This window comes from Opisthorchis viverrini, assembly GCF_000715545.1.
Source record: "Opisthorchis viverrini unplaced genomic scaffold opera_v5_96, whole genome shotgun sequence".
Classification (NCBI taxonomy): domain Eukaryota; kingdom Metazoa; phylum Platyhelminthes; class Trematoda; order Opisthorchiida; family Opisthorchiidae; genus Opisthorchis; species Opisthorchis viverrini.
The window spans coordinates 280173-292073 of NW_008751749.1; the positions used below are offsets into that span (position 1 = coordinate 280173).

At 44.3% G+C, this 11901-nt stretch overlaps 1 protein-coding gene across 1 annotated transcript in view; it reads left to right on the top strand.

Moving 5' to 3' along the window:
• Positions 1-228: 228 nt before the first annotated feature.
• T265_05122 (hypothetical protein) overlaps positions 229-11901 on the top strand; it is a gene marked incomplete at both ends in the record, with an annotated part of 73154 nt that continues 61481 nt past the window's right edge. Inside the window, 7 exons of the mRNA XM_009170046.1 lie at positions 229-624; positions 1747-2010; positions 2718-3104; positions 4228-4491; positions 5118-5393; positions 5533-5727; positions 7745-8044. Of these exons, the coding sequence (XP_009168310.1) occupies positions 229-624; positions 1747-2010; positions 2718-3104; positions 4228-4491; positions 5118-5393; positions 5533-5727; positions 7745-8044 (2082 nt within the window). The remainder of the gene's footprint in view (positions 625-1746; positions 2011-2717; positions 3105-4227; positions 4492-5117; positions 5394-5532; positions 5728-7744; positions 8045-11901) is intronic.

Sequence of the window (11901 nt, forward strand, 5' to 3'; positions counted from 1 at the left end):
ATCGAAACATTTGTGAAATCAATAGGCAATTTTTTAACGTCAGCTAGAGTCACAAACGACAGATCTATATATCATCAGACTGGACTGTTCGTCATCGTCATTCTCTAGGATAGACTGTCACTCTCTTCGATTTATTTCGGTTTATTTTTTCTTTGAAAATTAATTTTTGGGTGTGCCCAATGCGATACCGAACGGTGCTGATAATCTAATTCACCTGCTTTGTCTTTGATGTTCTTGGATGATTCAGGGTTCGATCCCAAAAGGTCCAGTGGAGCATGGCTCTCTAACCTACTTACTGAAATCCAAGATTCACTGCACAAAAAAGTTCGCGCCGGTTACGTTGCGACGTTTGGATGCGAATTCCATCTGCTTGAGTTTCTCGACTATTACCCGGCCCAAGTTGGAATTCTCGGGCTTCAGTTTATTTGGACAAGAGAATCCACCATTGCTCTGGACGATATGCGCTACGATCCAAAAAGCACCCAGCACACGAACAAACAGTTCCACCAGATGCTTCTTCAGCTTATCGAACGAACCACAGAAAACCTGACAGCCACCGAAAGAGTCAAATACGAGACATTCATCACGATACACTTGCACCAAAAGGACATTTTCGAGAATCTGGTAAGTGATTACCAGTAGAGTTACTGACGTTCATATATCATGCTGCCCAAGGTATCACCAGCTACCTAAAGATGAATTCAACTTGCGCGCACAAAGATGAACATAGTATTCTTGGTACTTTCATCAAGAGCGGTATTCAACCATGGAACTTTAAGTCACTCGAGCCTCGTCTGTTGTCTATGCAGCTTGGGCGCGATCTTCAACGGCAATCGCCCTCCTAATATAACAGATGTTAGTCGATCGCGTTAGGTTGTTTCAAAACGCTTTTAGACTGCGTAACCGTTGTTTCGGTAGTGAGGGAGACCTAGTTCCAGACAAATTTGGCCTCGCGACCACTCCTTTCCACACCTGAAAACTTGAACTTGGATATTCTATTGAATGACTTTTAGTCACGGGGCCAGCATTCACCAGTGATCATCAACCTACAAAGCACGTACTGTCAAATGGAACACAGAGCACCTAACTGAAGATATCTTTGATTTCTTGCAACTGTGTAAATGCGACTCATACCTAGAAGTTCATTTTCCCCATCAACGACCTCCGACAGTTGTAAATTATTAAAAAAAGCTTTCCGTTGAGAAACCTGGTTGTCAGCTCTGTTGACAACGTCCCAGTCAGTTTCAAACTACGCTAAAAAGACAACAGAACTTTTACGGATCTGAAGAAGGGCAAAAATTTCGAAAAAATCTCCTAACTACTTACAAAAAAACGGGAAAGCTATCAAAGGCGAATAAGGTATCCAAGTCCGGACGCAGCTGCACTATGAGCAGAGAAACTCCTCAAGAAAGGCCCAACTTTTTCTGTGAAAATCTGTTCTTTACAATAATTAATAATCAATTTGCCGAATAAGCAGAAATGGTCAAGGCCAACCAGTTGTGATGGCCTGTGTCAAACCCTAAGATTAGTTTCCACCAGGTTGTAGGCATCCGAAGTTACGGTCTTCATTTTTTGCTCTACGATTTTATTCTCTGCTGTTATTGGGTAGACGTGTTTTGACTATTCGAGAACAAGAGGGAAACATAGCGATGGAAGAAAGCTTTCATTCCATTCACTACACTCTTCCTAATAGACTTTGATTCGAAATGTTGAGTTTGCACCATACTACCTCCACTTTTTCCACAGTGCAACTTGGGCATTTCCAGTTCGACCGACTTCGAGTGGACCAAGCAGACGCGTGCTTTCTGGCTGGAGGATAGCGACAAATGCGTGATCGCAATAACCGACGTGAAATTCATCTACCAGAATGAGTTTCTGGGTTGCGTTGAGCGTCTGGTCGTCACACCTTTAACGGATCGGTGTTATATCACGTTGGCTCAGGCGCTGAATCTAGGATTTGGTGGTTGTCCAACGGGTCCAGCTGGAACTGGGAAAACAGAAACAGTGAAAGTACGTATTTGGGTCGGTTAGTTTTGTGTTTGTGACTGTAAAAGCCAATGACCAGATCCATCCTCTTTGCGGATGACCCGCTTGGTGTCTGTTGTACTCTTGTAGGTTGTCTGATTGGGTCTACACTTGAAAACAGCAATGATATGCATAAGTCAGTCACATGATCTGGGTGTGTTTCAGCCCTCGAAAAAGCAGTCCGGTCAGCCCGGAGCGCAAAACATTTTGCGCTAGCTAGCAACACCAAAGCTCCCCAACTTCTCCTTCGTCGCGAGCAAACTCAGAGCGTTCATATCCGACTGCTGTCCTCGTTCCAGTGCCTTAGTGCCGGGAAACAACTCGTCGACGAGGAACACAAAAGCTTTATTACAAACAAGCGAGTGCGAAAGTATAGCGGCCTCACGCCATACATTTAATATCTGTCTAAATGACTCCTGGACTTACAATCTCGAACCCACAAGTTTGTCTGGTTGGGAATGTACTACAGTGTCTTATTCAGGGATATACCTACTCGTAATGTGTATTACTTAATATTTGTAAAGCATTGTAAAAGCAAAAAAAAGGCGGTAAGAGCATGTCAAACAGAGTGAAGTCTGGTCTTTGGTTCTGCCAGTCACAGTTCAGATAAAAAAAGGTTTGAAAACTGTTTTAAAACTGCGCAATGCGCATTCGTAGCTGTTCGCGTCATCTTTGTTTGCCACCCCTGGTAGCTGGCAACCCCTGTCTACTGTCAAGGTCCAGTGGAAGCATGGCTCTCTAACCTACTTACTGAAATCCAAGATTCACTGCACAAAAAAGTTCGCGCCGGTTACGTTGCGACGTTTGATGGCGAATTCCATCTGCTTGAGTTTCTCGACTATTACCCGGCCCAAGTTGGAATTCTCGGGCTTCAGTTTATTTGGACAAGAGAATCCACCATTGCTCTGGACGATATGCGCTACGATCCAAAAAGCACCCAGCACACGAACAAACAGTTCCACCAGATGCTTCTTCAGCTTATCGAACGAACCACAGAAAACCTGACAGCCACCGAAAGAGTCAAATACGAGACATTCATCACGATACACTTGCACCAAAAGGACATTTTCGAGAATCTGGTAAGTGATTACCAGTAGAGTTACTGACGTTCATATATCATGCTGCCCAAGGTATCACCAGCTACCTAAAGATGAATTCAACTTGCGCGCACAAAGATGAACATAGTATTCTTGGTACTTTCATCAAGAGCGGTATTCAACCATGGAACTTTAAGTCACTCGAGCCTCGTCTGTTGTCTATGCAGCTTGGGCGCGATCTTCAACGGCAATCGCCCTCCTAATATAACAGATGTTAGTCGATCGCGTTAGGTTGTTTCAAAACGCTTTTAGACTGCGTAACCGTTGTTTCGGTAGTGAGGGAGACCTAGTTCCAGACAAATTTGGCCTCGCGACCACTCCTTTCCACACCTGAAAACTTGAACTTGGATATTCTATTGAATGACTTTTAGTCACGGGGCCAGCATTCACCAGTGATCATCAACCTACAAAGCACGTACTGTCAAATGGAACACAGAGCACCTAACTGAAGATATCTTTGATTTCTTGCAACTGTGTAAATGCGACTCATACCTAGAAGTTCATTTTCCCCATCAACGACCTCCGACAGTTGTAAATTATTAAAAAAAAGCTTTCCGTTGAGAAACCTGGTTGTCAGCTCTGTTGACAACGTCCCAGTCAGTTTCAAACTACGCTAAAAAGACAACAGAACTTTTACGGATCTGAAGAAGGGCAAAAATTTCGAAAAAATCTCCTAACTACTACAAAAAAAACAGGAAAGCTATCAAAGGCGAATAAGGTATCCAAGTCCGGACGCAGCTGCACTATGAGCAGAGAAACTCCTCAAGAAAGGCCCAACTTTTTCTGTGAAAATCTGTTCTTTACAATAATTAATAATCAATTTGCCGAATAAGCAGAAATGGTCAAGGCCAACCAGTTGTGATGGCCTGTGTCAAACCCTAAGATTAGTTTCCACCAGGTTGTAGGCATCCGAAGTTACGGTCTTCATTTTTTGCTCTACGATTTTATTCTCTGCTGTTATTGGGTAGACGTGTTTTGACTATTCGAGAACAAGAGGGAAACATAGCGATGGAAGAAAGCTTTCATTCCATTCACTACACTCTTCCTAATAGACTTTGATTCGAAATGTTGAGTTTGCACCATACTACCTCCACTTTTTCCACAGTGCAACTTGGGCATTTCCAGTTCGACCGACTTCGAGTGGACCAAGCAGACGCGTGCTTTCTGGCTGGAGGATAGCGACAAATGCGTGATCGCAATAACCGACGTGAAATTCATCTACCAGAATGAGTTTCTGGGTTGCGTTGAGCGTCTGGTCGTCACACCTTTAACGGATCGGTGTTATATCACGTTGGCTCAGGCGCTGAATCTAGGATTTGGTGGTTGTCCAACGGGTCCAGCTGGAACTGGGAAAACAGAAACAGTGAAAGTACGTATTTGGGTCGGTTAGTTTTGTGTTTGTGACTGTAAAAGCCAATGACCAGATCCATCCTCTTTGCGGATGACCCGCTTGGTGTCTGTTGTACTCTTGTAGGTTGTCTGATTGGGTCTACACTTGAAAACAGCAATGATATGCATAAGTCAGTCACATGATCTGGGTGTGTTTCAGCCCTCGAAAAAGCAGTCCGGTCAGCCCGGAGCGCAAAACATTTTGCGCTAGCTAGCAACACCAAAGCTCCCCAACTTCTCCTTCGTCGCGAGCAAACTCAGAGCGTTCATATCCGACTGCTGTCCTCGTTCCAGTGCCTTAGTGCCGGGAAACAACTCGTCGACGAGGAACACAAAAGCTTTATTACAAACAAGCGAGTGCGAAAGTATAGCGGCCTCACGCCATACATTTTGATTTTGATCCAAGGCTGTCTGACCGAGTTTGACAGTCATGTTAGGTTTCGGGTGTTCTGGGATAATCTTCAGGAACCTGACCTTATTGAGGGACAGACAGCCGTAAACAATGGGGAACTCAATGAAACACGGGTACTCAGGTTTCAATTTGGTAGCTACCATACTTTCCGCTATACCATCGTTTTACCGACTTCATCGTATATCTTTCCCTAGGACATGGGTCGTTGTCTGGGACAATATGTTGTTCAAGTTCAATTGTCGGGACAGATGCAAATCGCGGGACTGGGTCGCATATTCAAAGGACTTGCCCAATCCGGAGTGTGGGGCTGTTTCGACGAATTCAATAGAATTGAACTGCCTGTGCTTTCTGCAGCTGCCCAGCAAATCGCCATCCTACTGCAAGCAAAGCGAGAGCAGAAGACCTCAATCCCGTTTTCAGATGGCGATATCATTCCAATGAGTTCGGAATTCGGAATTTTTATCACATTGGTCAGTTATTTTTGTGAATTTTACTCACGCTTCTTTGGAAAAATCAATAGATAGTTCCTCTAGCTTTTGGAGGGCTAAATATACTCCACAGTTCCACTTTTTGCACAACGTTGACAGCTACACCTACACTTGTTTACAGAATCCAGGCTGTGCTGGAAGGCAGAGTTTGCCAGAAAACTTGAAAATTAGCTTTCGTATGGTTGCAATGATGATTCCCGATCGTCAGATAATCATTCGAGTGAAACTGGCTGCGTGTGGCTTTGTGAACAGTATGACCTTGGCGCGAAAATTCCACTGTTTGAACCAAATTTGTGAAGAGGAGCTGACAAAACAGGTAAGTTGAAGCAAGTGGTCCAAACGCTATCAGTCTCCACGCCTGACAGTCGTGTTAAACTGAGAACCATGCAAGCATTTCCCACTTCCCTGCTTTTTTCAATCAATCTGGCGTTTCCCGCTGCATCCATGATATGTGCAAATGGCTCCGAATTTGAGCTTCAGTGACAGACGGTATTTATTCAGATAAGAAATAGATTGGAAACGCTCCGTTGTTTCCAAGGGAACGTTTCACAGCGGCGGGAAAGATGCATACAATAGATGAGTCGAATATCGGCTAAAAGATAGGCTATATTGGCGCTGGATATACGTTTTGAACGCCTCTTTCTTGATGTGTTTGTGGCAAAAACCACACTGAGCTTCATTTCTGTTAGCCAACAAAAAACGGCCGGGGCAAAAGTTAAGATTCGAATGACCAGGTGCGAAAACTGAAGATGTCATACAATGTAATCATTGTCCAAAACGCATTGACGAACTCAAGTTATCAAACCACACAGTGTGGATCAACCGATATGGTTAGCCAAGTTTTGCTGGAGTGGAAACCAGTTGGCTGAAGTCATGAAGTTAAGGCAGTCGTTCAGAAAAAGGTCACCTTAACAAGCCACTTTCATCACTGGAAGTGTCACGCAGCTCAACATGGTCGTTTGTAGCGTGTAAGCTCGAACTCGGCAACCAGCATCTTCTCGGCGATAACGTGAACAAGTTAGATGTTGCGGAAAACTGACCTTCTTAGGTAAACCTAGCCTGTAGCAGCAGACCGTTGACCCAGGGATTCTGTTCTAGATCCCAATGGCTGTTACCTACTTGCAGTTTCCTTGCGGTCCGCTGACGGAGACAAAACAACGTCACCATGTGTTCCTGTCTGACTATTTCTAGAGTCGCAGTTGCGTCTGGAAGAAAGCAGGCTAGATCAATCTTTCGGTGGTCACCAAAAGTAACGGATGTGTCTGACTCTGGTCAGGTGAATACAACCACACGTTGTGTAGATTTAAGCAACTACGGCGGTGCCTTCCGTAAAACCGCTAGGCTCGAGAAGTTGAATACATTGGTGCGTGTTGACAAAGATGTCGATATTTTTTCTCCCTTCTAATTATGCATAAACATATTCATCGTTTATTGGTTTTATTCTCCACTACCTAGTAACTAAATCACTGCGTTTATACGACCATCTGATCACGTTGGTTAAGGACGATGTTTCCTACCTGGGTTACTTTAGAAACCACCATTTGGCGTAAACCCAAGTCCGGAGGGTTCGGGATGTGAGAGATGGTCCAGGTGGCTATAGTGCGAATTTACTGACCAGGAGGCTCGTGGTTCAAACCCAACTTCTGCTTCTTGCCTCCTCCTGTCTAGGCTTGGGCAACCTGGCAGCATCCCAGCCGTCGTGGACCTTCGGGTGGCATGGAAGTTAGGTACCGAAAGGGTGCTACAGCTGAACGATTTCGATTTTGCAGGGTTCGATGTTTTTGCTGTTGCTTTTCTGTTACAGAGCCCGCAGATCAAACGTTATCTTTGTGCGTGGTTTAACGCCCTATTCCTGATTGTTACTCATCGTCGATAGTTGAGGCTTCGACGCGCTTGGAAACGTGTGAAAAAGTCCACCAATTGTCCTAGTTTAGGGGGTCACTAAGGCTGCAGCCATGATGATCCGATTCACAGCGTCGTTGTATTCTAGAACCCCTTAGTCATATTCCTTGCGATCAGTAATCAGCGGCTGCTCACTTTTGCTCAATAAATGGCAGTATCACTGGTTTAACCATTGGACTTCAAAGATATTTGTCCTCCAACCTATTGGAACGATGACTCCAGTTTGAGTTCTGCACCGTTCGTGGGTTCAGAGAGCGTACCAGAACGGATAAAGATGTGACCTTTGAAAGGTCAAAGTTTAATCTCCAGTGTGTGCCTTGAATGTGGCTGCCTGCCTGATTTTGCCAATCCATACGCTTTTTTGTTTCACTATTAAAGACGAAAACCACACTAACGGAAGTGTATTTTCTTTGTCAATCAATTTTTTCGAGGTCCATTACGACTTTGGACTACGCAACGTCTTATCAGTATTGCGCTGTTTGGGGGCCGCGCGAAGATTGCATCGTGAAGAACCGGAAGAACAAATTGTGATGACAGTACTACGAGACATGAATTTGAGCAAACTGATTGATCAAGATGAACCATTGTTTTTATCGTTACTGGATGACCTGTTTCCTGGAGGAGCGCTGGAAAATGAGGAGCCCAACACCACCCTTTTGGACACAATCCACAAACAAACTATTGAGGCGAAACTCATCCCTCATAAACCATGGATTACAAAAGTCGGAAATGTGAGTCTGGTGGTTGGTTACGTGTTTATAAATGGATCTGGCGGTCAACAAACGACAAGTTGTGTCACTGTTTCATTCGGCAGGTTTGGGAAGTATTTATTTACTTATTGGAATGCAACACTGGGGTCCGTCAACCAAGAGAGCAAACCTTATTTCAGCCAACAGCTCACAAGTCCCTTAATTCGGCATCATCTTCAGTTTGCACTTTAGATGCATTTCAGTATTCTGTAACTATAGATGAGCCAGTACAGAACGCTAATGCAACCATATAAGCTCAGTAACCAATCAGTTGACTTATGCTACACCTTTGGCTTCCAATATCTTCTTGTGCACAATTCTTGGAAGTCTATTTGAGACAATTTTTACAGTGAGGACATATCTGATTAGCGGTTGATTGATAGAATAAAGACTTTCAGCAAAAAACTCAGAAGATTGTTCCAGCTTTTGGGTACTCGGTTGACATCGTGCAACATTTCTGTGTGGACCATATCTCAACGTGAGGACAATTATATATCCTAAACTCTTAGTTTGACAGATTTTTAGCCGGCCAAATCCGAGGAGATGTTGCTTGATCCAGTCTAAATCCAGTAATTGCACTTTAGCCGAAGTACATTTTTCGTCCCTCCATCACTCCAACGACCACGTGATCAGAACAAATTGAATAACGTGAAACTACTTTAGGCAGTTTATGAAAAAGCTGTTGGATTCTTTCAGAATAGTAGCTTCCACGTGCAGCACAAGCATTTCCGGGCATAGAGGCAACTTTCACTTGGAAGATTGTGAATGCCAACTTCTCACTAGGATCGTTTGTCCGTAACATGGTTCAAACTAACACATCATCGATGAAAAATAGTTTCTTGTTTCGTTATGTGACACTTGGGGATGTTACGATTCCATCCTGCAAGTGAAGCTAATCTATGCTAAAAAGCCAAAAAGCACTATAGAAGTGCTTCATTCTTATTGGGAATCATCAGCAGTGCGCAACTCAGGAAACTTCAGAGAGTTTTGAACCTTCTGGTTAGCAGTTTGAACACGTAACCGCCATGAGCGGCTGATAAGGGATGTGATTAGCTTACCGTCCATCCTTCAGTCACGAACGTCGCATCATTTGGCCATAAGTGTTGACTGGTTCCTCGAATGATGATATCTCCAATGGAAGTCCAGGTGAAATTGCTTCTTCCTTTGAACTATTCATAGCCTGTTGGTAGCCAGCTGGGTCACAAATGGGTCTTGCATCAGCTAAGTGAGGAACAAGCATAGATAGTAAAATAAGGCGGAAATAAAGTCAGAAATCGGAGCGCTGAAAGGGTCACTAATATCCACATGTAAGCGTGACGTATGTTCTTGACTGGCTGATCAATGACCATTACAATCGAACGCATTGGTTGAACCACTTCCGTCCCTACAGAGTTGGACTTCGCGGCTTATTGATCGCGTTCAGCGGACTACTTTTGATTGGTCCCTTGGAATTTGATGAACGATGCTCAGCGATTCAGTCGCGTTAACTAAGTTGCCTACATCTGTTAGATGGCTCGGGAGTGTGCTGTGACCTGACACCTAAATCCCCGGTTCAAGCCAATTCTGTGTAAATCCTTCATTTCACGGTGCCGTCGTTCTTGCTTACCACTGACGTTGAAAAGATGAAGACAATTTTCATGGTTTTCTTTTTTCACGAAGGAAACTACTCACAAGGTTGCTGGTACTCTCGGACGGCAACCTTGCGAGTAGTTTCCTTTATGAAAACATACTGTGATATCCCGAATATCGTGCCAACTGAAACATGAGGCGGCACATCCAGTTGTAGAATATCATAAACGAGAGATTCAGTTGAGTCTCTCGTAAAAACGAAACTGACTGAATTTTCATTGTTTTGGTCAGGCGGTCCGATGCGCTTTGTAGGGTTATCCACGGGGCAATTCTCAGTGACTGGCCAGGAGGTATTAATTGCGAATATGTCACCTACATATAGTCGATACTTTTGAAACTGACCGAAAATAGGGTTTAGAAAATTATATGAAATTATACTCGCGAAGATGTTGGTTAAAAAGTTTCAGTTGATGGATGGACAGAAATTCTACCTTGTTGTCTGTAAAGAGTGATACTGAAATTAAACTGTTAATTAAAGACGCGGAAAAATAGTGATATTTTGGATATATGGTTGTGAGATTGAAGTCAATTTCGGCATCGTTGAGTCACACGACTAAGTCGTACTTTTTTGAGGTAGATCAATGGTTAAAACACAAACTTACTGACCGCAAAGTCTGTGAGTCGAACCCAACACCTGCACCTCGACTGCTCATATGTAGGCTTGAGCTACCTGGTGATATCTTAGCCTTCGAGCCTTCTTCGAGTGGCAATGCAGCTAGACGGAGCGATTTTGTCACTTTTTTAATCAAGAGTAAATTTGTGGCCAGAAACTGCACATCAAAAGAGTACATAGCTTTGCCACAAAACACTAACGGGCCACTGCATAGCACAGGGTCCAACCAAGCCTCTATGCCACCCACCAAAGTTTGATCGAAGATGCGAAAGTAGAGTGACTTCTTGGCAGTATAACGAACACAGTGAGTGTAGTTTTTGTCAAGAAAATACACATGAGATTCTTCACTATCTTACTCTAAATTCAGCCAGCAGAACAACCATCCCACTGCCTGCCAGGATATACTTGAATTTCAAAATATCCACTTAGGCACCACCACATAGTGCGTACTCGTTCATCACGTTTAAAGAGCGTTGCGTCTTAGGTTAATCACTGGATCTTGCCAAATTAGCCAATTATACCAGGTTGTGTTGCTCACTTGCCTACACGAAGGTGCTATTGCACCGTTCCACCGAATGGAGATGGCAAGATAGCTCAGTCGTTAGAGTGCGACTTTACTGGCCGGAAGGTCCGTGGTTCGAATCCGACCTCTACATCTCGACTTCCCCTCGGGCAACCTGCAGTATCTCAGCCTTCGTTCTTTCTTCGAGGGGCATGACACCGATTAATACGATTAATACTAATATTACAGAGTACTCTGCACATTAGAGAATGGCTGACCAAATATCGCAGCGTTAGGCGACTCGATCACTTTCATCTGTCAGGTCAGTAGGTTTCAGTCAACTCGACAACTCCATCTGTGGAGAGGGATGAATAACAAATCTATTCGACCTATTTACTGTTCGAATCAGTGCACTCACTGTGCTATCCATCCTTGCCCTCTACCATCTTTGAGTCACGTTCACTTCAGCCTTCAGAATCAAGCCCCGGAATCCCCGCGCCTGTTCGTTTTCTCGTCGATTGGCCATGTGCAAGGGCCTGTTTCCTGCATCTACGCCCCATGGCCTAGTTCGGTGTCGGAATCGAGGTCGCCAAGCTGACAAGTCAGTTAGCTGATATCTGGCCGAAGAGTACTGGATTTCCGAGGGGCATTCGACTCGGTTGATCGGTCTGTTCTTCTTAAGACGCTTGCCCACCAAGAAATGCTCCGGAAGTTTGTAAACGTAATACGTTCTTTGTATTCTCAGACTTCCGGACGTGTGAGAGTGTACGGAGAGCTCTCCAAAAGCTTCCGCACATAAAGCGATGTTCGTCAGGGATGGCCACTCTGTCCATTCCTTTTTAACTTTGCGATCGATGAAATAATGAGACAGACGCTGCAGGGTCTCCAAAACACTGGTGTTCAAATAGCCTGTGAAGAAAATCTTGTCGATCTGGAATATGCAGACGACACCGTTCTCATGTTCGAAGAGGAGGAAAAGGCGCAAGTATTGTTGGATGAACTGACCAAAGTCATCCCGTCCTTTGGTATGCACTTTGCACCCACAAAGTGTAAGGTCATGCTTGTGGACGTGCAGTCACTGAACACGCCACTTAC